This window comes from Cricetulus griseus (assembly GCF_003668045.3).
Source record: "Cricetulus griseus strain 17A/GY chromosome 1 unlocalized genomic scaffold, alternate assembly CriGri-PICRH-1.0 chr1_1, whole genome shotgun sequence".
In the NCBI taxonomy this organism is placed as follows: domain Eukaryota; kingdom Metazoa; phylum Chordata; class Mammalia; order Rodentia; family Cricetidae; genus Cricetulus; species Cricetulus griseus.
In genome coordinates this window covers 200,501,893-200,529,290 of record NW_023276807.1, presented here as the reverse complement: position 1 = coordinate 200,529,290, position 27,398 = coordinate 200,501,893, and the positions used below count along the sequence as shown (strand labels likewise).

General features: G+C 42.2%; 1 protein-coding gene across 3 annotated transcripts; it reads right to left on the bottom strand.

Annotated features, from left to right (window-relative positions):
- Positions 1–893: 893 nt before the first annotated feature.
- On the bottom strand, positions 894–27,007 carry Anxa7 (annexin A7). 3 transcript variants are annotated; one of them, XM_027387576.2, is made up of 13 exons: positions 26,880–27,007; positions 19,031–19,085; positions 17,901–18,105; positions 15,862–15,963; positions 14,119–14,183; positions 9,609–9,711; positions 9,361–9,455; positions 6,797–6,910; positions 6,441–6,611; positions 4,071–4,241; positions 3,921–3,996; positions 2,562–2,674; positions 894–1,345 (listed from the first exon to the last, which is right to left on the bottom strand). In XM_027387576.2, exons 2-13 carry the CDS (start codon positions 19,082–19,084, stop codon positions 1,223–1,225), a joined length of 1,392 nt encoding a protein of 463 aa, XP_027243377.1. In that variant the 5' UTR covers position 19,085; positions 26,880–27,007; the 3' UTR covers positions 894–1,222. The 3 variants fall into 3 exon arrangements, with proteins under 3 accessions (XP_027243377.1, XP_035309098.1, XP_035309099.1); XM_035453207.1 differs by lacking the exon at positions 26,880–27,007 and adding an exon at positions 26,773–26,858; XM_035453208.1 differs by lacking the exon at positions 19,031–19,085 and having other exon boundaries at positions 26,880–26,897.
- Between the last annotated feature and the right edge of the window lie 391 nt (positions 27,008–27,398).

The following is a 27,398-nucleotide window of genomic DNA, read 5'->3' as shown; positions in this document are numbered from 1 at the left end:
TCGGTGTGGTGTTCAACAAGGCACTCCTCCCATGCAGTGGGAATCATTCCGAACAGCTGGCCTTGGGATGGAAAAGGAGTCTTGAGAACACCAGTGAGATTTCCAAAATCTCCAGAGTTAAGAGCTTTCTTGGATAAACTGTCTTACCTAAGTGAATTATCAAGTGGCTTTTAAACCCCATATTACTACTAGCTGAGTCTCACTCCCTCTGTACCAGGGAACTTCAGCCATTGGATGGGAGTTACTGTGGCTTCTAAGCACTTGTGTTGAAAGACCCCGAAGGGATACTTTCGTAGAGGGAGACCCACACACCCAGGAATCAGCGAGGCCACGAACTGGATGCAAAAAAACAAGAGGCTTTATTGGAGACGCGGGTACCCGGGGCGACTTAGCTTTTCTGAGGCCAAGCGCGCCGAGCCAAGGGAAAGGCGTCCTTATATAGGGAAAAAGGCGCAAGCTAGGAGCAGGGATTCTATTTGATGGTTCAAATGAGGCACAGAGCCATTCCAGATCAGCATATTCTCAAGGTCTGGTGTCTGGTACAACAGACTTGATTCCTCCCTCCGCGCCCAGGTGGCTGACCTTGGGGGCGGAGACCTTGGGACGGAGCGGTCCGGCGGGGGCCGGGGCCGGCCTTGCGCGGCGGCAGGGAAGTGCCGGCAGCTGTGGGGATCAAGGGTCAGGGGGTGCAGGGGAGGATGTATTCGCCAGCTGCATGCGGGAAAACTTAAAAGAGAAAGCTAAGGGCGGGGGTCTTTCAGTGTTCCTGAACTGAAAATTATGTTCTGAAATCAAACCAGACCAGCATCAGTTTTAAAACATACCATTCTGATTCTCTCAGTTTTTGAAATACAGGTAATGGACCTTCAAAAAAATTTCAACATTACACAGAATTAGAGATTGTCGTGATTTTTATTCAATTTGAAGTCCTGATTAAAATAAAAGCAGTGAGAATGAAGCTTTACAAATGGTGCAAAATTACTACATCATTGATATGGTTTTTACATTGACTGGATACAGAAAGAAAAAAGAATAACATTAGAATTAAGGCAGTAACAACATGTGCAAACCAAGCACATTACCCTGACATAGTCCTTAGTAAAAAGCTATTCTGGTTAGGTGGTGTTGACATTGCTGCATGCAGATCTTGTTGCTTGCAAGGGCTCTGAAGAGCTTCATTTGTTAAAGAAAACAAAACAAAACAAAACAAAGATCCCTCCTCTCACTGGCCAACGATGGCCAGAAGCAGCTTTCTGTAGTCTCCACTGGTATCACTAGCAATCATTGTGCTCAGGGTCTTCTGATACATCTGGGTGAACATCTGCTTTATCTGAACAAGGTCAATCTGTAAGAAACGGTAGGTCAGAAACAAATCTGTTAAAGGAAAATGCATTTGTATAATAATACCATAACAATCGGAATGGGGAAGGGTAAACACCAAATGACCAACACTAAAGAACTATCCATTACACTAGTGCTGAGGCCACCTGTGCCTACACCATCAGCAAAGATCTCATTTGCTGCTTTGGAAAACACTGGATAGACATGGTACCAGTTTCAGCTGTTATTCCCAGATACTAGTCATTTTAAAATATATGCTATTTGATAATAGGATAGCTTTAAAGAAATGTATAATATACTAAGTGGTAGTAAAGGATGCCAATAAATGGTAACACTGCACATTCCTGGTGGGAATGTAACATGGGGTAGTAGTTGTGGAAAGCAGTATGGTGATTTGCAAAAAGGATCTACAGAATTACACTGTCATCCAGCAACTCCATTTCTTTCTAAATTCCCAAATGAAGTATCAGGGACTTGAAGGGATTAGTGTACGCCATGCTTATAGCAGCTCCACTCACAAAACACAAAAGGTAGAAATAAGCCAAGTATGCACAAACAAACAAATATTAGTCATATACAAATACAGTCAGTTGTTATTCAGCCTTAAAATGAAACTTCAGACATATTATGCAATCATGATGAGTTCTATAAAGCCTATATTTATATAAAATAAAAACTGATGAATTTAAAGATTATTTTATAATTAACAAGGGTAATAACATTGATATTCAAAAAGATTAATCTACATAGGTATTTTTACTTCTTACATGATCAAGTAAAAGAAAAAACTGGAACCTGAGCTTAGCTCAATGGCAGAGTAACTGCTTAGCGTGCGTAAGTACCTGGGTCTGAGTCCCAGCACTGCAAAAATCAGTCAATAAATGAGCAAGCCAGAAACAATAATGCATGTCTGTAGGGTTGGCCGGCATGGACAACCTAACAAGACCCCAGTCTCCTCAGAAATTTAATAGGGAAGAGAGACAGAGAGGGATAGAGGAGAGAGGAGACAGAAGAGAGAGAGAATGACTGACTTCGAAATTTCCCATAAACCTATATTCTCCACAGGCCTTTTCAAGTAGGAAAGCTTTTGTGCTGTCTGAAAACCTGTCTCGCATGGAGGGCACATCATTCCTAAGGGGTTCATAATCAAGAAAAAAATGAAGAAATCACCATTCAAAAATCAAGTACAATCTGACATTTAAAGTGTTGCCTTGTCTCACCTCACTTCGAGTGACCACAATCCTGACCAGAGTGGAGTCATCTGTGCCAGCACCTTTCATGGAGTAGTAGAGTCGCTCAGCAAAGAAGGCGGGGCGGTTTAGGGCGCACTGCACTGCAAGACACACACGCTTTAGAAAGGCGTCCGGACCTGTCCAGCCAACCAGGCTGTGGCTTCACTTCAGCCTGTTGATTATTTTATACAGAAATAGGAAGTGCTGATGACCTTCTACCCTTGTTTTCCTCTTAGCACACATCATTTCCGGAGGATCCCAGCTAGCCACTAAACCTGCTTCCTCTTTACAGGTGTGCTGATGTGGGCTCCCTACGTGTTCCAGTATGAAAATCCAAAGAAAGTGTGCCCCAGATTAAGTAATATCTTACTAAAAGAAATGATGAAATCTGAATTCTTTACATTTCTGAGAACCAGCTAGAGGGCTCAGCAGAAAAAAGCACTTGTAAAAGCCTGATGGTCTGAATTTGATCCCCCAAATCCAATTAAAGGTAGATGTCTTCTGGTCCCCACATGCACGCCATAGCATCCATTACATACATACCACATACTCTTTCACACATAGTAAATAATATTAAATTAAAAAAATTGGGCTGGGGATATAGCTCAGTGGTAGAGTACTTGTCTAGTGTGCATAAGGCCCCAGGTTCAATTCCCAGCATTATATACACACAAAAAACACTATCATTTGGCTGAGAAAAAGTTATGAATACCATCTAAGAGAAAACAGATTGTCAGAGATTTGAAAATAGCATTTGGAACTCTGAGTCACTGGAAAATTACTTAGCAAAGTGAGTTCCTACAGATGGTATCGGGTACACACTGTACTTTATTGTCTGTAGCCAGTGTGTTATCACATTCACATTTTCAGCATTAAGGTGTTAGCAACACTCTCCTTATTTCTGTAGTATCCCTGAGGTCAGAATTCCCACAAATCCAGGTGTCAGGTCACCACAAACACATCAACTCCAAAGCATCTCACTGTGTTAAGCACTTGTATGGTGTGTACTGAGAGCTCAAAATGATGCTTTGTGTGCTGTAGATGGAGATGCACTCAGGAGGCAGCTGGTAGTACTGATAGTTCCTTAGGGCTTCCTTGTTTGTTCAAAGGAAGGACTATAATATGTGGGGTCTTCTTGCAGTACTCAAAGATACACAACGAAAGCCAAACAATCTCAAGCAAACAAAAAAAAAATCCCTTCTCATCACACCATCAACATTCAGAGGATTTTATGTAAAATGTAGGGTGTACTTGGTTTCTGCCTAAGCAGATTCTAGGGAGACTACATTAACTTTAATTACTCCATTAAAAACAAAATAAGGCAAAGTGCAAAAATAAGAGTCTTACAGATGGTCTTCAAACCACTTTCAATATATCCAGAGAACTCTCGGCTTACACTGCTTAACAAATCTCGATTAGCCATCTGCAAACAGAAATTACAGAGTTAGGCATTTTCAGATCTCAAAATAGACACAAAATCATCAGAGGGGTTCATACCCTGGAATAAGCCTCCATGGTGGCTTTCAGCTGAGGGAAGCTTCTGGTGGCAAGGATCATGTTGAAGCAGGACTCATCTGTCCCTAGCTTCCCCTCACCAGCCTGATAGAGGCGCTGGGCATCATCCTGAGCCATCTGGTGGTTTACACTCTGGTTCTCATCACGGTTTCCCTGTAATAGAAAGACAGGAATCAAAGGTGAAATTGTTCCTCAATCTGGTCACTTTGGAATTTATGGGGGTAACTTATTGAAGGTGAATGCATTAAGTCTACCATGTATGCCTTTCCTTCCCAAATCAGCACACATTATAGTTTTGGCTTTTGGAACACATGGTCATGGTTTAATAAGGTTAAAGTGAGGGTTTTCAGGGTTTTGAGCACTAAATTACAACTGAATGTCTTTAACAAGGGAATATAAACTATCGTTCAAATGAAAAAAGTATAACTCTGTTTAATTGGAATTTGAGATCAAAACACACTGTAGAGTCCCATTCCTACAAAACTGTAAGATACCAAGCACTTTCTTTGTACCAGACATTATGTTAAGCTATAGGGACATCAAAGACAAGGTCTCAGCCCTTAGGGAATTTCACTCTAAGGAGGGACTACGTAAGATTTCAGATCCAAGCATATCGTTAGTACACACATTTATTATGAGGGCTGGGGATATAGCTTAGTGGCAGACAGTTTGCCTTGCATGCACGAACCCCCTAACTTCAACCCCAAGGACAAGAAAATAAAAATGAAAAGCTAGAGCATTCTCTTTGGAGGAGCACCTGGCATGAGGAATGGTACAGTCATATCACAAATGGATAACTGGATATAATGCAGGAAAGAGTGTTCAAAAGGGGGCTGAAGCTCTGAGACAGAGTGCCTGCCTACTGTGTAAGCAAGTCCTGAAACCTCTAGCACTCCCTCCAAAACACAAATAATAAAAGTAATACTCTCTCAAAGGTGTTCTGGAAAAAATTTCAAATCATTCTTTGGATGTAAGTACATAGAATAGTTCCCATTTTCTAAGAATTGACTACTGTGGTGATATTTTGTTTATGGTCTAACAAATAAAGCTTGCCTAAAGATCAGAGTGTAAAGCTGGCCCTCTCCCTCCCCTCTTCCCCGGTCCCTCCCAACTAACACCCTACCTATTCAATACCCTTTCTGCTCCCTAGGGAGGGTGAGGCTTTCCATAGGGGGTCTTCAAAGTCTGTCATATTCTTTGGGATAAGGCCTAGGCCCACGCCCGTGTGTCTAGGCTCAGGGAGTATCCCTCTATGTGAAATGGGCTCCCAAAGTCCATTCCTATGCTAGGGATAAATAATGATCTACTACAAGAGGCTCCACAGATTTCCAAGGTGTCCTCACTGACACCCACGTTCAGGGGTCTGGATCAGTCCCATGCTGGTTTCCCAGCTATCAGTTTGGGGACCATGAGCTTCCCCTTGTTCAGGTCAGCTGTTTCTGTGGGTTTCACCAGCCTGGTCTGGACCCATTTGCTCATCACTCCTCCTCCTCTGCAACTGGATTCCAGTTCAATTCAGTGTTTAGCTGTGGGTGTCTGCTTCTACTTCCACCAGCTGCTGGATGAAGGCTATAGGATGGCATATAAGCCCTTTTGCTCTTTTTAAATCCTAGTTTACTCTTCAAACTTAGTCCCTCCATTTTTTTTCTCATTTTTTGTAGCTCCAGTTTTTGTACACTATTCTACATCCACTACACTTCTTGTACACTTTCTGTAACTATCTTTTTTGGCTCCTCAAACCCCCTCCTCCACTTTTAGATCTCTTGAGATCCTGTCCTGTTGTACACTAGCAGGCAGCAAATAACTCCTTCAGTGACTTCGGCAAGTACTCAGTGTGTTAGTCTTTGTATGTCTATCAAATACGTTGACCTCATCTCACTGTTTTAATACTATTCCAAATACTCTCTTGTAGCATTTCTTGTTCCCTCTCTGTCCATCAGGATAAGAAAGGTGCCAACTGCAGTACATTTCTGTACTCCTGCCTCTCCCATGGCTCTGACACCCTCCAGCACTTTCACTGTGGCCCCACACATCTTCTGATGGTCCAAATAAGCTGACAGGACACCGCTAAGCTGACACAGACTTTCATCTTCACTTCTGCCACAGAGCCTCAGGCTGATTTCATGAAACCTAAAAGAAGTTACTTTCTTATTCCTTACAAAAGTCAGATGTACAGAACTAAGTCTCATTAATAAATACAAAGAAATCTGTTCACTGCATTCTGTGCTGTTCCTCTTACCAACGAACAGCAGTATTCAGGGAGCTGACTATTAGTGAAGTATGCGGACTGGCAAATGCTCAGGTACAAACGCATGTTCCCTCCACTAACATATACATTTATACTACACTCACCTGGCACATGGACACGAGGAGACGTTCAAAATGTCCTGAGGTATCTGACTTAATGTCCTTCTCAAGGTCTCGTCCAAACTCTGATTGATAACATCTAACAATGTCTCGAATTTCTTGATTTGTTCTTGTGCATAAAATCTCTATCAATACACGTTCTTGAGTTCCTGCTCCCTATATGAAATGAAGGGAGGGGGAATTACACAGAAGCAAAGGGAGGTCTCTGAAGATAATTAAGCTACATTTCAGATGACACAATATTTTGCCTCATCCATCATTGAAAATTCAAAACTATCAAAATTTGTGAGGCTTAATATATTAAGCAATACAGAATAATCATAGAAAATAAGATAGAGTACCTGCATTGCTTTCCTTAAACTCCAGGCATCATAGTATGTAGAAGGCATGAACAGGGCAAGGATCAATTCTTCCATATTTCCACTCAACTCTGACTTGAGATCTTTAATTAAATCCTGTTTAATAACATAAGAAAATTAAGTATTAAGTACATAAGATCTCTCTCTCCTCTCTCTCTCTCTCTCTCTCTCTCTCTCTCTCTCTCTCTCTCTCTCTCTCTCTCTCTCTCTCTCTCTCTCCTCTCTCTCTTTCATTTTAGAAACAGGGTTGCTCTGTGTAGCTCTGGTTATCCTGAAACAGCTTGCTCTGTAGATCTGCCTGCCTCTGCCTCCCAAGTGCTGGAACTAAAGGTGTGTACCACCACTGCCCAGCTAATACACAGGGTTTCTATATCTTATCTCACATGACATTTTTTCCTTAATTTTTATTTTATGTGTATAGGTGTCTTGCCTACATATATGTCTGAGCACCAATACATGCCTGCAGTGCCTGTGGAGGTCAGAAGTAGGCACTGGATCTGCCAGAACTGGAGTTACATAGGGTGGTGAGTCACTGTGTGGGTACAAGGCACAGAACCTAGGTCCTCCGGAAGAGCAGCCAATGCTCTTAACCATTGAGCCACCTGTTCAGCCTCACTTGGATCTTATGGAAAAATGAAATGGAACTGCCACTATGAAAGTCAAAATTTCAAAACTGAATGTGATATACTAAGCAATGAGTATTAAATTCAGTGATGAATTCATTGTGTCTAGAAACACATAAATCCTGAGAATGAGTAAATCTGTTAAATTTGGTGATAAAGTCATTGTGTCTATAAACACTTAAATCCTTGATACAGGTCTTCTATTATACGAGATACAAAGACAGAAAGTATGATTAGAAAAATAATATTCCAAAGCAACAAAATGAAGACTAATGAGATTCTGAGTAGGTAAAAGATATTTGCTAAGTATACAGTCAGAGTACAACCCTTGGAACCTATATGGTGGAAGGAGAGAACTGACTGCTCATCTCCATACATGTATGATGGCATGTGTACACACACGCACACATGTATACACTCACCTGCACAAAATAAATGAATATTTAAACAATGACAAGCAGATATTTACTTAGTGTAAGGAACTATTTTTGGTTCTATAAAGAAATAGAAATCACTATCATCTTGATCTCATTGGAAAGATAAACATCTAAAAAGATAATACAAAGCAAACTGTACTCTAGCACTATAGTGGTTTGAATGAGAATGGTTCCCATAGGTTCATATATTTGAATGCTTCATCCTCAGTTGGCGGAACTGTTTGGGAAGGATTAGTAAATGTGGCCTTATGGAAGGAGCTGTGTCACTGAGGGTAGGCTTTGAAGTTTCAAAACCAGGCTCAGTTTTGCTGTCTTTTTGCCTCCAACTTTCAGATAAGCTGTGAGATCTCAGCCACTGCTCCAGCACCAGGCCTGCCTGCCTGCTTGCTGCCATGTTCCCCACCAGGATGGACATGGACTCACCCTCTGAAACTGTAAGCCCCAATAATCTCTTCTATAAGATGCCTTGGTCATGGTGTCTCTTCACAGCAATAGAAAAGTAACTAAGACAAGCACCAAATAACCAACACAGAAACAAAGACCAGGTGACATTCTCAAAGAAAGCTTTTAGAATATAGGAAAATGAGCTGGATGGTGGTGATTCATACCTTTAATCCCAGCACCTAGAAGGCAGAGGTAAGAGGATCTCTTCGAATTTGAGGCCAGCCTGGTCTACAGAGTGAGTTCCAGGACAGCCAAGGCTACATAAAGAAACCCTGTCTCAAAAAAACAAGACAAAAAACAAAACAAAACAAAACAAAAAAAACAAACAAACAAAAAAACAGGCAGAGGGGAAGGAGAAAGTTATTAAGGTAAGAAAATGGACCACACACAAGAACAGAGCTAAGGTTCTCAGTAGTACAATTATCTATGTATTATTTTCTTTCTTTCTTTTTTTTTGAAACAGGGTCTCACTATGTAGGCCAGGCTGACCCTGAATTCCTGATTATCCCACTGTCTCAGCCACTTAAGTACTGGAATTATAAGTGTGCACTTATAATTCACACACTCCAAGCTTTACAAGAATTCTGAGTTTTGTGTTGCATAATTAACCTTAAGAAAAAAAAAACAGGACTCAGCAGGTGTCTAGTTTTTTTTTTTTTTTTTTTTTTTTGGTCAACTTGATGTTTGTCACTCAAAAAGAGGAAACAAGCACACAGAAGCATAAAAGACCAACTCCATTTAATTATACCATAGGGCACGTTCAGCAGAAATTAGAGGGTGGAAGGTGACCAATGGGGAAGAAGAAACAGGGACTAAGTAAGGAGCAGATCTTGTGGGGGCCATATCCATTGTTTCCTGAATGACTAGCACACACAAGACGCATATGAGGAGAGGTGAGGGACTGCTAACCCTGGAGTCTGTGAAGTCCATTTATCTGTCCTTTTCTCCACAGTATTAGTAAAAATATAGTGCCCATTCTGACATGGACACAGACCCTATAGAACAGACCCAGCCGCTTCTCACTAAAAGGGAAAAGACATACCTTGCCATACATGGTCTTAAAAGCTGTTTTAATTTGTTGCCTCTGGTCATTGGAACGGCTGGACACAACATCCACAATTGCTTGCTCATCTGTCCCTGGAAGATTCATAGACATATTTATATAAGGATGAGAATGCTTCTAAGGCAGTAGGTACCAGATAAAACTGAGGTGCAAGTTGACACAGGACTTCGTTTATCACACAGCCTCACTTTCTTTACAGTTAGGAAAAGACAATGCATTCTCCTTACCAAATCCCTTCATTGCTTTGCGGAGAATTTCTGCATCTCTCATAGCATCAAAGTTGGAGGCTGCTCGGATTGTCCCTTGGGTGCCCTGAGTCATCGCAGCAGGCTGATAACAAAAGAAGTATAAAGTTCTGCTTGGACAATAAGTCGAACTGAAGACTTCACCCAGACATATGTATGCAGGACTATGAGCATTTATTACCAGGCCTCATTTTGAAGTGACAGACATAGCCCCCTTCCAAACATTATTTGTCTCCTACTAACAGAGAGCCACACACAAAACTTCCATGAGACATGGGTAAATTGTGAAGCTAAAGTCATAACCTTCTTATGCCTTAGCTTCCTTTTTGACAGAAAGGGGGAGGTAAGAGATTGACTTCTCAGACAATCAGAGATGAATAATAATGTTTGATTTGAAGATAAGAAAAAATGGCATTATTGAAGTACACATGAGTGCCCAAGTGAATTTTCACACTAACAATGTAATGTGGATATCCTCTCTGTTTCCTATATGGGATCTTCTTATTTGCCAAGACATAAGATAAACATATTAGAAAAGCACAAAATGAATCAGGTTAGAGATTCTGGGAAGCACAATATTCTTCATATGTTATATTAAACAACAAACAAACAAACAAACAAAAAACCCCCCAAAAAAACCAAGCCAGAATGGCTCAGTTTGTAGCTTAGTGGCAGCACACTAGCAACTGTAAGGCCCATGGTTCACTCCCCCAGTGCCATAGAGGAGGAGGAGGAGGAAGGGAGGAAGATGAGGAGGGAGAGAAAAAGAAGGAGGAAGAAGGAGAGAAGGGGGAAAAGGAGGAGGAAGGAAAAAAGGGAAAAAGAAGAGGAGGAGGAAGAGAAAAAGAAGAGACAAATCAGAACCAAAAGAATATTTTACATGACAATTAAAATGTCATTTGGTAACTATCATAGTAATAAACTATTTATTGCAAGAATTATAGATATGCTAACATTAGAGGGCAAAGGTATGCTGAGAGCCAAAATATTAACATAGTTTGCAACATTGCAGTGTAGAAACTTGTCAGGCACCGCCCTGAACCAGTAATTGAGTCAGCAGACAGTTAAATGCCTTCAGGCATGACTGATGGGGAAACTCATTTCTGTTGGACTCCTGACAAAACATCCTGACCTGAATTTAAACATGAGGAAACATCAGACACACGCAAACCAAAAAATACTTGCACACTCTTCAAAGTGTCAATGTCATAAATGAAAGAGACTGAGGAACTTTCAGGTTAAAGAGGACTAAATAAACATGACAATAAATTCAGTGTTTTACCCTGGGTTTCATTTGAGCCAGGAGGAGGACAATATTGGGATACTTAGTAAAATTTGAATAAATCTGAAGGTTAGGCAAGAGTGCTACATTAATGTTATTTTCTGCTTTTGATCATCACATTGTGTTTTTGTTAGAAGATAACATTTAGAGAATCTAGGAATTCTTTGTACTATTACTACAATTTTGTTTGTAAAACTGATTTCAAAATTAAAAGTTTAAAATGTATTCTGTAAATCAACTCATTTGTTTACTGTCTCAAAAAAACAAAATTTAAATATAAATTAAAGAAACAAGGCTGGAGAGATGACTCAATTGGCCAAGAGAACTTGGGTGCTTTTTTTTTTTTTTTTTACGTGCCAGGTTCAGGGCTGGAGAGATAGCTCAGAGGTTAAGAGCACTGGCTGCTCTTCCAGAGGTCTTGAGTTCAATTCCGAGCAGCCACATAGTGGCTCACAACCATCCCTTACGAGATCTGGTGCCCTCTTCTGGTGTGCAGATACACATGGAAGCAGAATGTTGTATACATAATAAAAGTGCCAGGTTCAATTTTCAGCTATCTGTAGCTCTAGTTCCAGGGGATCTGATGTCCTCTTCTGACCTCTGCAGACACTAGGCACACACAGGGTACCCACACACGTCTGCAGGCAAAACACTCACATTAAGTAAAACAAATAAACCTAAAAATTTCTTTTCTTAAACAATAGAAAAAAAAAAGAGAAAGAAAAGAAAAAATAACCCAGGCAGACGGTGGTGCCGCATGCCTTTAATCCCAGCACTTTAATCCCAGATCACAGAGGCAGGGGGTTCTCTGAATTCAAGGCCAGCCTGGTCTACAGAGTGAGTTCCAGGACAGCCAGGGCTACACTGAGAAACCCTGTCTTGAAAAACCAAACCAAACCAAACAAAAAAACCCAATACTTATTGGGGGACAAAAAAATAAATAAATAAAAGAGAGGGGGACATGGGCAGCTCAGAGTTAGCAAGAGCAAGAAGCCTTTCTGTGATAGTGCTGGGAACTGAATCTAGGCCCTGTGCACGATGGGAAGCTCACTTTCACTAAGCCTTCCAGCCCCAAGGAAGTATCTTTATTGTTAGTAATTCCTCCCACTTATATGCATTCATACCCTAACATTTTGTTTTGCCAAAAAAGCTTAGCAGTTACTCCACACTAATGTCTAAGCCAGAAATGTAAGGAGAGAACAAACAAATATATCCAAAATAGTTTTAAGGAAAAATTAAAATTGTTCTACTTGTAGCAAATACTTCAGTATAGAAAGTATTTTCAACATATTGCTCATAAATAAACCTTTGCCAGGAACTAGAAAGAGACTCATGAGACTGGAAAAGACAGGCTTTAAGGATGAGGGATAGAAAAGACAAAGGAACAAAGTAAATGGAACAGCGAGAGCACAGGAAACAGCAGGGACAAGGTGAACAAAATCAAGAGAGAGAGAGAGAGAGAGAGAGAGAGAGAGAGAGAGAGAGACAGAGAGAGAGAGAGAGAGAGTGTGTGTGTGTGTGTGTGTGTGTGTGAAAACCCCTTCTGTTACTCTGTACACTAACAACAAATCCTCTTATTGTATCAAGGGACCTGAATAGAGACCTTAAAGGAGGGGGTGGAGGAGGATATGTAAGGCGTGAAAGCTGAAGAGGTGAGGAGGCAACAGGGAAAGGATCACCATAGGAGGGAGGGGGAAGGGTGGGGGGGCAGTGCAGGGAGAATGAATAAGAAGTAAAATGTGTATACAAACATACATATAACAAAGCCCACCACTTCACATGCTAACTTAAAAAAATTAATAATTAAGAGGCTAGCAAGCAAAGTGGCTCATTGGGTAAAGGTGCCTGGTGCTACACTTGACAATCTCAGCTCATTCCCAGAGACCCACATGATGGAAGGAGCAAACCAACCTCTGCAAGATGTCCTCTGACCTCTACATACACCATGGTACCTGTGTTCACACACATGCATGCACACACATGAACACATACACAGGGATATACACACAATGTTTAAAGTAAAACCAAAATTCTCTTTTACAATTAAAGCAACTACAGATTTATAATATGAATAATCTTAAAAAGGGGTTAAATGCAACTTACTGTGGTTTTAGAGCAATCTCTCTCTGACTGTCAATCAGGAGAACTAGACCTATTCTCACTGAAGTCTCTCACTAGTGGTGCAGTCCTGGACAAGGTTCTCAAATCTCAGTGCATCTCAAATTCAATAAATCCCCAAGGTGAGCCTAACCCAACATGAACACTCTTCCAGGTCCACAGCCCTTCTCCTATCCTGGCCGAAGGCAAGCTTGAAAATGCCAGACCTTCATTAGTATATAACACAGAAATCATTTAAAAGTCAAGATAATAAAGGCAAGGATCCAAGCTTATCAATTTTATTCTAGCAACTTGAAGAGGACATAAATAGAGCAATTAATAAAATAGTTTGAAAATAGGGAACTATGTAGAGAGAGATAGGGAGAAAATTTCAAATATGGGAAACCCTATAGGGCTTTGGGAAATCAGTTCAAAAGACTTAACTAGCTTCCATGTTTAAAGTTCTGTCAAGCATTGAGGGGAAATAGATACAACCCTAGAAACCAGAAACAAGGACAGACACGCTGGTGCACACCTTTAGTCCCAGGACTCAAGAGGTTGGGGCAGGGCTTCGCTAGACGTGAGGCCAGCCTGGTCTACATGGTGAGTTCCAAGGAAAAATGTTAGCATATAGAAAGGACCTAGCAACTAGAACACTGGCAGTCCTTACTCACATCGCTGCTATAATCCAAAGAAACAGGAGAGAAAGCAGGATAGGAAGAAAAGGAGTCTGTATTGATCTGAAAGAAGAGTGGAAAGTTACAAAGGTCAAAACAATAAACCAACCCCCACCCCCACCCCAGGTCTGAGAAATACCACCCACATTCATAGTCACAATTACTGCTGAGGACAGAGACGCTAGTGATCAATGCGGAGGGCACACATGCATGACAGAAAGACAGCATCACCACCTGTGAGAAGGACGGAGGCTGCTCATACCAAATATATCAGACACTACTTAAAGCAGACAGGGTTATGTCTGTCAGGACTGTGACAGACCACGTCCTCTGCATTACAAATGATCGGCACCCTTCCTCTGTACAATGAGTCCCAGGTACCCGAAATAAATTTAAGGGTAGAAGCAAAAACTTAAGGAGACAGAAGTAAAAGTACCTGGCTAGGGTAAGGAGCATGTCCTCCAGGGTACTGAGAAGGCATCTGTCCTCCAGGAAAGCCACCTGTATGCAAAAAGCAAACAAGAAAAATAGACTACAGGAAACCGTTGATTTTGATCATCAGGAACACAGACGCACACAGTCATGCTATCCTATTCACTGGGATAAGCAATGTTTTGTTTAAGGTAAGCAATGTTTTGTTTAAGGTATGGGACAACGGGTTTCAGAACATTCTTCTGCACATATAGTCATTGCTCTTTGTCCACATCTGTGTCCCCATATCTTTCCTGGTGTCCCTCAAAACAACCACCCTCTGTTTTCATTTCATATAGGTTACTCCCTTTTTTTCTTATTCCACTCCGTGCTTCTAACCCTTTTCTCCTCAGGCTTGGTAGCTGACACCATTAATCCCAGACACTTCTGCCGCCCCTGGCTAACTGAAGGAGTCTGATAGTTTTTATGACTTTGTACAGTTTTCTCACCTGCAAAATAGGTAACAATGATGCCTCATGTACTTTCTTTAAAATTAATGTCTTGGCTGGGCAGGCCATTAATCCCAGAACTCTGGAGGCAAAGGCAGAAGGATCTCTGGGAATTTGAGGCCAGACCATTCTGAAAGCACTCAAGGACACAGCCTGAGTTACAGAGTGAGACCCTGTCTCAAAATAAGAAGACAAACCTCTTCCTAATCCCATAATCTTCACTTGGATAATCTTTTATTATCTTAAAATTTTTTTTAAAGTAGCTTTAGTTTCATGGTTTTTGTATGAGTATTTTGATTACATGTATGTCTGTGCACCACGTGAATGCTTGCTGCTAGAGGAGGTCAGATGAGGTGTCTGATTCTCTGAAACTGAGCCTCCATGTGGGTGCTGGGAATTGTACTTGGGTCATCTTGAAGAGCAGCCAATGCTCTTAACCCACTAAGTCAAAGTCATCTCTCCAGCCCCAGGATAATCTTTTGTTGTTGTTATTTTTTTGTTTTTCCAGACAGGGTTTCTCTGTGTAATCTTGGCTGTCCTGGAACTCACTCTGTAGACCAGGCTGGCCTCGAATTCTGCCTGCCTCTGCCTCCGGAGTGCTCCACCACTGCCTGGCCAAGGACAATCTTTTAAATATTGATTTATTAGTGAAAAACCAACTTGGGTAACACACATCTTTTAATAAAACCCTAGTAGATATTGTGTGTGTGTGTGTGTGTGTGTGTGTGTGTGTGTGTGTATTTAATAGACAGTTTATTTTTTAAATTGCACATGTGAGTGTGCAGGTCCCTGTAGAGGGTGCTCTGGAACTGGAGTTATAGGCTGTGAGCTGCCCAATGTGAGTGCTGGGCACCAAACTCTGGTCCTCTACAAGAACAGTACATGCCATTAACTGCTGAGCCATCTATCTAGCTCTTCCCCACCTGAAAAACAAAACAAAACAAAAGCCCTTGAACTAGATTTAATTCTGATTCCATCTGGAATGGTTGTCAGGATACAGTCCTGGGAGTGGTTCCTTTAAGAATTTGTTTTTGACATTAGGACAGACTAATTAATAGAAGAAAATTGTTCCTCATCTCCATTTTACTGGTTATGATCTCACATCAAATTGATACTCCATGATACTATATACTTGACATTATTTACAGAATTATATAAGTACTCCCTAAAGACTACCTCAAATACAATCCAAGTTTGCTCAACAACTGAAAAGCTCACAAAATCATAAGACAGTTTCTCTCTAGACAGCTGGAACGTACCTGGTACTGGAACCTGGGCTGGTCCACCACCATAAGACTGTGCAGGTGGCTGTGGATAGCCAGAAAAGCCTGCTCCACCAGGTGGGGCTCCAAAGCCTTGTCCTGAAGGGATTAGAAAACAACATTTCAATAGGCTACTCATGGTAACTCATACCTGGATTTTTAACACTCAGGAGGCCGAGACAGGAGGAGTACCAGTAAGTGCAGGCCAGCTGAGTTACAAAGGGAGGTCTAAGCCAGCCTGGAATGCAGAGTGAGACCTTGTTTCAAAAACAAAAAACAAACAAACAAACAAAAAAACCAAGTCTTATAATACAGAGAAAAATTTTGAAAAATGTCTACCATAATCAGTGGAAAATACTGATAATGCTTAACAGTCACCCTATGTGTGTATATTCAACTTGTGGTCAACTCACAGCAAACTGAAAATACATTCAAGGGTCAGTGAGATAGATTAGTAGCTAAGAGCACTTGCTGCCAAAGCCTGGCCACCCAGAGTTTGATCTCCAGACCCACATGGTGAAAGAAAAGAATTGATTCTGACCTATACTAATGTACCATGGAACTCATGCTCGAGCATACACACACACACACACACACACACACACACAGATGTAACATAAAAGAAATTGAGTTTTAAACGTTTAAGTACATGCCAGGCATCATGGTGCAAGCCTTTAACCCCAGTACTCAGGAGGCAGGGGCAGGTGGATCGCTGTGAGTTCGGGGCCAGCCTGGTCTACAGGGTGAGTTTCAGGACAGCCAGGGCTAAACAGAGAAACTGTGTCTCAAAAAAAAAAAAAAAAAAAGTTCTAGTACATTTAACTTCTTTAGTAACTTATAATACAAATCACTATTGTGGGTTTTAAAAATTCTTTTTATTTATTATTTATTTATTGTTTGTTTGTGTTTTTTTTTGTTTTGTTTTGTTTTTCGAGACAGGGTTTCTCAGTGTAGCTTTGGAGTCTATCCTGGCACTCACTCTGGAGACCAAGCTGGCCTCAAACTCACAGAGATCCGCCTGCTTCTGCCTCCCGAGTGCTGAGACTAAAGGCATGTGCCACCACCGCCTGGCTAAAAATTCTTTTTAAATTAGATTTATTTCTTTTCGTTGGCCTGCATGTGTGTACATGCACCACACATATGCTTGGTGCCCTCAGAGGTCAGAAGAAGGCAGTATATCCCCTGGAACTGGAGTTATGGAAGGGTGGTAAACTATCATGTGGGTGTTGGCAATGGAACCTGGGTCCACTGCAAGAGCAGCAGCAAGTGCTCTTAACTCCTCAACCCCTTTGTTGTTTTTATTCTGGATAAAGTGGTCCTAAAGCCTAAAGGTAACACATAATGCTAACTAAAGCTTCTGTCATTTTGTTTGCTTGTTTTTAAGATTTATTTATGTTGATTTTATGTATTTGGGTGTTTGGTCTGCAAATCAATACACCACATTCCTGCAGAAGACCAGAAGAGGGAGTTAGAGCCTCTGGAAATGGAGGGACAGACAATTGCAAGTGTCATTTGTTTGCCAGGAACCTAAGCAAAGTCCTCTGGGAGAGCAGTCAGTGCTCATTTACCCACTGAGCCATCTCTCCAGCCCAGTGATTCTCAATGTGTGGATCACCACCTCTTTGACAAACCTCTATCTCCAAAAATATTTACATTACGATTCATAACAGTAGCAAAATTACAGTTGTGAAGTAGCAATGAAATAATTTTATGGTTGGGGGTCACCACAACATGAGAAACTGTATTGAAGGGTTGCACTGTTAGGAAGGTTGAGAAGCACTGCTCCAGTCTCTCTCAATCAGTTAGGGTACCAATAATTGAGTGGTATATTCTACAAAGGTCTTTCATCATCAAGAACTTCACTATAGTTCCCTTCACAGAAGATTTGAGTCTCCCAGCTCTCATAGCCCTGACAATGTTCACTGGAGCATGCTACTTAACTAATAGTAACTCTGAACTTTCACAAGAAATAATTAGGGTAAGGACACATCAACAAATCTCAAGTCACTACTAATCACATGACCCATTTAACTTACCTCCCGGATAGACTGGAACACCCCCTGGACTTGGGCTAACAGGATAGCCCCCAGGGGCTGGATAACCTCCAGGTGTAGCATAGCCTCCAGCCCCGGGGTAGCCGACACTTGGTGCTGGTGGGTAAGCACCTCCTCCCATTGGTGGAAAGCCACTGGGATAGGGATACTGACCCGGAGGGGGAAAGGATGACTCCTGACCTGCAGGCTGGAAAAATCAGAAACAGGTCAAGTGGATATAATCATAGAAATATTATCACCCACTGAAAAACAAAGAGAACTATTAGACCATCTTTTTTTTTTCCACTTAAAAATTTATCAGTTCTGCCCCCCCCCCCCCCCCCGCCTCTTTTTTTTTTTTTTTTTTTTTTTTCTCGAGACAGGGTTTCTCTGTGTAGCTTTGGAGCCTATCCTGGCACACGCTCTGGAGACCAGGCTGGCCTCAAACTCACCACCTCCCGAGTGCTGGGATTAAAGGCGTGCGCCACCAATGCCCGGCTCAGTTCTGGTCTCTTACATTACTTTATCAATCCTATTCCACTTTGTTAGGATTTGTATCAGAACTCTAAAGTTAATTCTATGTGAGGTTGACAAGAGCAGCCCATTTCTCTATGGGAATCAGAACCAGCTCTCTCCTTCCCTCTTTCCCCTTCCCCCATTCTTTCTGTGCATGGCCTTACTTTGTGGCCCAGGATCCCCTCACACTCCTACTCCTCCTGCCTCTACTTCTGAGCGCTATGACACCCATCTTACTGAGTGCCAAACTTTCAGGAACAACTAACCAGCTTACAAATCCCTTCACTGTCATAGCATATGGAAATATGATATAGCTCCTGCCTCCCTTCTTAGAGAGGAATGCATGGCTCTTCTGCAACACTCTTGGACCCACTGTATATTTAAAAAAAAAAAAAGGTAACTAGTCACACACAAAGCCTAGCATTGTGGATCTTAGTCATACTGACAATGTTTTAAGAGTGGAAGAGATTCTTCCTTTGTTCAATAAACTTTCTCCCTGGCCAAAAAGCTGGACTCAATGTCTCAGACCTCTCCTCCACTTGCTGTAAGGCAAGACAACAGGACTGAAAACAGACAAAAGATAAAAATGATTTTAGTATTTTGATAGAAATACTCACAGGATATCCAGGGAAAGGTGGGTAGCCTGTAGGGGGATAGCCTGGGTATGACATTCTGTAACAACAACAACAACAATTCCTTTGTAATATCTTGTACACCTTAAGGTCTCTGCAAGATACACATACACCTACACACAGTATTATGGTGTGCATTAAAATGTGGATAATGGGGCCAGAGAGATAGTTCAGTGGATTAAAGGCACTTGCTTCTTAATGATAACCTCAACTCAGTTCCTGGAATCTACATGGTAAAAGAACTGACTCTTCTTCCATGTTATCCTCTCACCTTCTGCACACATGGCTGAAGCATGCACATACCTCCCCCCATCCCCCAAACACTGTTTGGCCAATGGAGGGAGGACAATAGGTGGGACTAGGAGACGAAGAGAATTCTGGGAAAAGAGGTGGAAAGAGACAGCAATCTGATGCCATGTAGATCACAAAGGAGTAACAGGTCCAGGCATTCTCTGGTAAGCCAGACCATGTGAAAATACATAGATTAGTAGTTATGAGTTAATAACTAGCCAACAAGAAGCCCTAGTCATTGGCCAACAATTTTATAATATAGCATCCGTGCATTTATTTGGGGCAAGGCAGTTGTGGCACCAGGCAGGAAAGAACCTCTGCCTACACACAGCAAAGCGACTGCTGTGGAATTTGAGGACCTGATTTCAATCCCCAGCATCATGTAAAAAACCAGACGAAATGGTAAACACTTATAATTCATCCAAGAGGAGACAGAGAAATACAAATCCCCAGTTCTCACAGGCCAGCCAGACTAGCCTAATTAATCAGCAAGCCTCAGATCTGTGAGAAACTTATTAATGGTACCTAAGGCTGACCTAAAACATTACTATAAATGATGAGTATAATAATGAGTAAAGGTGAAAGCAATGTTCTAAAATGTGCTGAACATGGAATATCAGAAAGTAGAAAAATACCAAGTGCAAGGGAAAAGAGGGGTGGGTGTTATTGTGATGAATCTCACAATAAAATGAGAGACTAAGAGACATGACCAGGGCTAGGGATGCAGCAGGTGGTAGACTGTGTGTGTAAAGCCATTTAAAAGTCAGGTATGGTAACTAACACCTATAATCCCTGGGCATGAAGCCCCGGGTTTGATGCCCTGTACCATGAGGAAAACAAAAAGCAGTTAAGAGGCCTTAGCATCTGGTATAGAATTACACACTAATACTACCAGCACACATCCAACCCTTACCTGTCAGAGTCACTACTTAAATTACCCAATATTTTAGTGTAGGAAGTAACACAGTTGTTTTTTTCCATGTATGGAAATGACTCTCTTTTTTCCTGCAGCTCTATTTTCTCTCTCTTTTTTTTTTAAAGATTTTATTTATTTATTATGTATACAACATTCTGTTTCCATGTATATCTGAACACCAGAAGAGGGCACCAGATCTCATAATGCATGGTTGTGAGCCACCATGTGGTTGCTGGGAATTGAACTCAGGACCTCTGGAAGAGCAGTCGGTGCTCTTAACCTCTGAGCCATCTCTCCAGCCCCTGAAACTCTATTTTCATGGCATGTCCATGCAGCAGATCTCACCGCAGCAGTGTGACTATTTCACTATTCCGTTCATACTCTTGCTTATACTCTCTCTGCTTTCCAATTTCTCTGGGCATCATCATTAGCTGCCCATTCCACAAATTACTCCTAAGACCCAAATCCACAATGACTTACTTATTTCTGAAGTATCAAATAAAAATTCATTGGGGAGGTCTTAGATGTGTAACAGAGTGTGCACTTAGCCTGTATGGTACTAAATTTAGATACCAGTAAAGTCAGGAGAAAAAAAATTACTGGTCAAGCCAGGCGGTGGTAGTACACACCTTTAATCCCAGTACTTAGGAGGTAGAGGGAGGCAGATCTCTGAGTTTGAGGCCAGCCTGGTCCACAGAGTGAGTTCCAGGCCAATCAGGACTGTTACATAGAGAAACGCTGTCTTGAAAAAAATAACAGAACAGAGCAACAAAAAGCAACAACAACAACAAAAAACTCCACCAAAATTACAGGCCAAACATTTCAGTCCCCTTATTACTGACTCCAATTAATAGTCAGCAAATTTTTCTCTCTTCTTAAAAGGGTTGTTTTTATGTGCATGTGTGTGTACAACATGCTTGCCCAGTGCCCGTGGAGTGAGCACTTGAGATCCCCTGGAACTAAAGGACAGTTGTGAGGTTCCACATGGGGGCTGGGAATTAATCCCAGGTCCTCTGCAAGAGCATCAAGTGTTCTTAACTACTAAGGCTTATCTCCAGTCTCAACACCTATCCCCCAGTGTGAAATCTCTATGACTGTAATCATTCTCACAGGTCATTCTTTCATTTAACCCACTCTTACTGCTTTGGTCCTCACACCTGTGATTATTCATCATTTCTTACTTTAGTTTAAACCTTTTTTTCCTTTCCTTAAATAATACAATGAACAAAAGATGGGATTCTCAGACTCCATATATGTACATCACTCAAGAATTCACTGAAGAATGCACTGATTCAATAGTTCTGGGATAGAAAGTGAGAGTCTGCCTCCACCCCACTTCCTTTTTGAAACTCCATTGAGGGAATAGATTTTCTCCTTTCATTATGTGGGTTCTGGGGGATCAAATTCAGATTGTCAGGCTTGGCAGCAAACACATTGTGCTGGTTATTTATTCAGCAACTTGACACAGGTCAGTGTCATCTGGGAAGAGGGAACCTCAATTGAGAAAATGTCCCCATCAGACTGGCCTGTAGGCGAAGCTGAGGGCATGCTCTTGACTGATGAATGATGTGGGAGGGCCATCCCTGGGCAGGTGGTACTGTGCTGTGTAAGCAAGCAAACTGACAAGTCAGGAAGAGTGAGTCCCTCCCTTCAGGGTCTTTGTTGAGTTCCTGCCCTGACTTCTCTCATGATCGACTGTTAGCTGGAAGTGTAAGACGAAATAAACCCATTCCCCTCCATGTTACTTATGGTCATGGTCATTATCACAGCAGTAGAGACCAGAGTAGGCCACACATTTACCCCTTGAACCATCTCATCAGCCTACAATTCTGTATTTCTAACAAAATCTCCAAGTTAATGTTTATTATACTTTGGTACCAGCATATTTTAGCATTTCTGGATCTATTTTCTAATTTGATAAATTGAAAGAAGCTATAGTTGAGAATATGTAACATCAAGTTATAAGACATTAAGAATGAATGACTAAGGCTGAGGAAATGGCTCAGTCTGTGGATTGCTTGCCACCCATTATCAGAATCTGAGTTCCGAAGCCCCCGGCAAAATCCACATAAAACCCAGGTGTATCAATGCAAGTTTGCCACCCCAGTGCTAGGGGGCGGGGTGGGATTCCTCCAAGCTTTCGGGACAATCTAACAATCAGTGAGAGTACTGGGTTCAGGGAGAGACACTGATTCAAAAAATAAAATGGAAAGCAATAGAGAAGGACTTCTGATGTCAGCTTCTGGCCTCTACATGTGCACACATACAAACATGTATACAGAAACAAAAACACAGGCTTGTGCCTGCATAAAGATAGTAAGATAATAAGAAAAATACATCAGTCTGGTCTCAATTACTTGGAAGCCAAAGACCTGTGTATCAAAACAGATGAGGTTAAATTTATTCCTTTCTTCTCTGTCCTTGCTTGTTGTCAGGAGGATGGGCAAGGCCAAAGGTTCCAAGGGACAGTCAACAGGCCAAATGAAAGAGATCAGGATCAAAAGGTAAAATCAGAAAACAATTTGTGAAATAATGTGTAGGGTCACAAAGTACCAAAGACTACATTAGCTATTTAAGGTTTTGAGGTTCAAGAAATTCTCCATCACAAGGAAGAAAAATATTTTCTTTCTTTTTGTATGTACATAGTACGCTAGGTATGTGTGTGTGCAAATGTGTGCAAACCTGTGCACATGTGTACTGCTAGAAGCCTTTATCATTTATTACAGAAGTAGCAATATTCTAGGTATCAACTTCAGAATATTGTTACTAAGAATTTGGCAGTATACAGAACATATACTGAGTGCTTTGTATTCTCAAATAGGCCCCAGAGAAAGGAAATTCCTTCTCATGGGAAGGGGTGTGGGGGATGGGTGGTGGTGTGTGGTGGATGGTCGGCAGTAAGAGCTTTTTCCCTTTCATACAGGGCTGAGAAGTTCCCTTTAATGAGTTAACAGCACCTGTTGTAAGTCATGTCTCCCCTGAGTCTTAAGATTGCCAGGACATTTTTTGCTTCAAGTCACATCCAGGGGAGAGATGCCAGGCACCTGCTTTTATCAAGACTCTACCCACCTTCCTGGCTCTGAGAGAGATGCAGGCCCTATTGTCAAAGAGTTAAATGTGCCCGTGGGTTTAAAAACTAGAAGTCTTGTGGTATAGCAGGCACTTTTAGAGAATTTCTTAGGAGGAACGTTTTGGAGAATTTTTTACAAGAAACTTTTGGAGACTTTTGAAGAACCTCAGAGAATTTTCTAATCTTTTTTTTTTTTTTTTTTTTTGAACCTCAGAGAATTTTAAGAAGGCATTTTTAGGGATTTTTTAAAAGAGAACTTCTTTGGAGTTTTAAAGAAAGAACTTTTGAGGAGAAATCTTTTTCTTTTTTATTTTATGATCATTGGTGTTTTGTCTACATGTATGTCTGTGTGAGGGAGTCAGATCCTTTGGAACTGGAGTTACAGACAGTCCTGAGCTGCCATGTGGGTGCTGGGAATTGAACAGGGGTACTCTGGAAGAGCAGCCAGTGTTCTTAACCACTGAGCCATCTCTCCAGCCCCATGAGGAGAAAAAAAAATTTTTTTTTTTTGAAAAGAAATTTTTGGGAAGAACATTTCTTTGAAAAATAAAGAGCCATGAAAGGAACACGTGTGTGAGCCGGTTTACTTCCTTTTGGCCCTCAGATCAGAACTTTTTAGCAAAGCCCCTATCTGCCTGCTGTAAGCCTCCTGCCTGAACCCAAATTAGTATATGTAGACCAGAGGTTTTGTCGGGAGTCTTCTTGATCATTGTCTACTTCATTTGCTGTAGCAAGGACTCCCTCTGAACGAAGAGCTATTGGATTCAGCTAGTCTAGTGAAATCAGACTGACTGACGGATTACAGGGGGGGCTGCATGGCCACCTGGCAGCTGCAGCCCTCAGACTTGCAGGTAAGCATTTCCTTTCCTATTAGCCATCTCTAGTCCCCCAGGCAGAACTGTCTGCACTCTTAAAAAGGTTAAAGAGCTGATATAGTAGCTTCAGAGGTAAGGAGGGAGGGAGGGAGCGGGTGGAGGGAAAAAGGAGGAAGAGGCAGGGAGAAGGAAGGAGAGGGAGAGGGAGTGTTAGTGAGAGCTTATTTGCACCACTGGAGAGAGAGAGACTGGGGCAGGAGATGACTCTACAGTGCCTGCTACCAAAGCCTGAAGGTCTGAGTTCAGATCCCCAGAAGCTGGGCAAGGTAGCGCAAGTCTCTAATTCCAGCGCTCTGTGGTGAGATGGGAGGCAGAGACGAACAGAATGCCCACTTTTCCAGGCCTGGTGTGCTTGACTTTGGAAGAGACAACATTTTCCTTTGACCTCCACCACATGCACATTGTGGCGGGTGCCCCAACCCCCCAAACTTGCACACACGTGCATGCACACACACAGACAAAAGAATGGATTAGTGACGAAGTCCTATTTCTACATTTTCAGCTACTTAAATCTTTAAGGACCTAGAGAAATTATACCAAGATTTTCAAAACAAAACAAAGATAAAAGACTATCTAGGTAGTAGAATATGAAAATTTGAAACAATTTCAGTGCATTTTGAAGAATATTAAATACTAGAATGAAATTACATTTCTATATAGGTCATAGAAATACCTTCACAAATGCATATTCATGCACGTACTAGGCTATTCATTATAGTATTCATCTGAAATATGAAGAGCTGTCAAAAACAATGTAAACACTGAGACAAGTGAAACACATGAATATCTACAAAGTGCTATTCCATTTCTAAAATTGCGGTAGCCTTAAAAATCCATATATAAAAGTATGTACCACACATGTTAAGTGAAAAAAAAGCAAGGTGGAAAACTGCATAGGCAGTTTGTGAGCATCTGAGTAAAGAAATAGATCCATTTTCTTCTCTATGCAGACAATCTCACTAAAAGCACACACACTGAAGCAGAAAAAGGTGGTGGCACCCTTGAGAAAGCACTGGGGAATAACAGCTTACTTTTCAATGTCCTTTTAGTCCCTTTAAACACTGTTAGTGTGATGACAAACAAATTACTCAATTCTGCTCAAATAACAGTACTCTAACGAGTGAACTAAAGCTTTTGTTTTCCCTTTAACATTCTATGTTACAAACAAACTTTGGAAAACTTGGAAAATTCATTCTTGGTTCTTCAAACCATCTCCACCCAGTGAGTCAGCCAGTAAAAGGGTGGGTCTTTCTATGTGTCTGTCTCAATTGGCAAGAGGCCTAGGAACACAAGATGGGGGATGGGGGTGGGGCAAAGAGGAGGAACAGGAAGTGTGACTTAGGCAAGGACAGATGCAGTTTTCCAAAAGTTGCTTCTGTAGGTTCCAGAAGGGCCATTTGAAGCAATCATTGGCCGGAATAAATAACACAGAAACAAGACTAGTCAGTCCCCTACAAGGGTAGGTGGTCCTTTATTCAACCTGAGCCCTGAGAGGTGGCTTAAGTTTGCAAGGGCAAAATTATTCACGGCTTCTAATGTTTTCGTTGTCTTAGTGGAGCTCATTATACTTGTTCAAAGGTTCAGGCATTATCCTGGCCTGCTCCTGTTATCTGGCAGAATCCACTCAGGCAGTCCCCTGGTCAGCCCAGGGTTCCATGGGAACTAAGTCCGCACTCAGGTGTAGAGGACCCCTCTAAAAGGCAGACCCCTGTCCACTTACGCCCTCTTCTGCTTCTCTTCTCTCGCTGCCTCTTCTCCGCCTCTCTTCTACTTCTCTCTCACTCGCTCTCCATGATATAATAAACTCATTAACATGTCTCTTAGTCTCATGTCTCATCTTGCGCCCCTTATTTCTAATTTAAGCAAAAAACCTAACACTTGTTCTGTAATTGGAACAGATTACCTTATCAGAATGGCTCACTGTCACCTGGCAGCAATTAGGGACTGTAATGGGTTAGCAGTAAGATACCCTGTTAAAAACCTAACACTTGTTCTGTAATTGGAACAGATTACCTTATCAGAATGGCTCACTGTCACCTGGCAGCAATTGGGGACTGTAATGGGTTAGCAGTAAGATACCTTGTACCCTCTGCACCTCAGTGCACCTTTGCACTTCGGTTTCCTCGGGCTGATGCGGGTCAAGGACCAGGAATGAAATCTAGAATGTTACTTCCTAGAATAGTTTCTAAGAATTTTAAGCACGAGCTTACATCTCAGGCTTGTGAATTCTGTCTTAGATGTCATTACGTACAGCATAATTTCCCCCAAGTTCCTCTAAATTTGCTGTGTCACCAAAAAGTCTTGTCACTAGCCAGACTCGGCTTTCGGTGCTGTTCTTACTTGGCCTCCGGGGAGGCGCTTCACCGGGGCCACCCTCTAGCCTCAAGTCCTCCACCTGCGGTCCACTTGCTCGAGAGCGGGGTGCCACAGCTCCCTGGCATCCCCACTCTGCCAAGCCTAACAGGCCTCCTGAGTCCTCCCGCACGCAGGGCAAGCCTGCCCAACCCAACCCAGCACCCGAAACGGCGCGCCCCACCACCTGGGTCTCCACCACCCGGAGGCCCAGCCCGCTTACAACACGAGTGGGGCTTCACCATTCCTGAACGAAGGCCAGACCACAGACCGGGAGCCGGCTGACTGGCCGGCGGGAGAACCACAAGGGGAGGGGGTGCAAGTCCTCACCTGAAGGAGGGAGCAGCGTCACCGCCCGGCCCGCTTTCCCCGCAATATGGAGCCAGGGAGGGCCTGAGGGCGTGGCGCGGGGCGGAGCGAGGATGCTGGCCGCCGGACCGCCCACAAGCTCGGGCGGGACCCAGCTCCCCTCAGGTGGCTCAGCTGTTTTGACCACGTGTTCAAGTCCCTGTGCATTCCCTTCACTCCTGGTGGTCCAGGCAAACTCAGGAAGCTGCTGCAGCTTTCGCTCCCTCAGTCTCCAGTGGACAGCGCGGAGGGGCTCCGAGGGCCGGTGAGCTCCAGGCCCTCGAGGTATCTGGAGTACCCAGGGTGTGTTTGCCTCCTGCGATTAGTTATAGGGAATTCTGGGTATACGGAACTGGAGTTGAATTAGGCAAAAACTACGCAGAGGAGAATTGATTCAAGGTTCTATTTGTTCATTAGTGTGTTAAATTCACTGTAGAACTAAATGTTTGAGGCAGTTATATGTAAAGAACCGGTTACGCGGTAAGTCGAGGTTAGACGTCA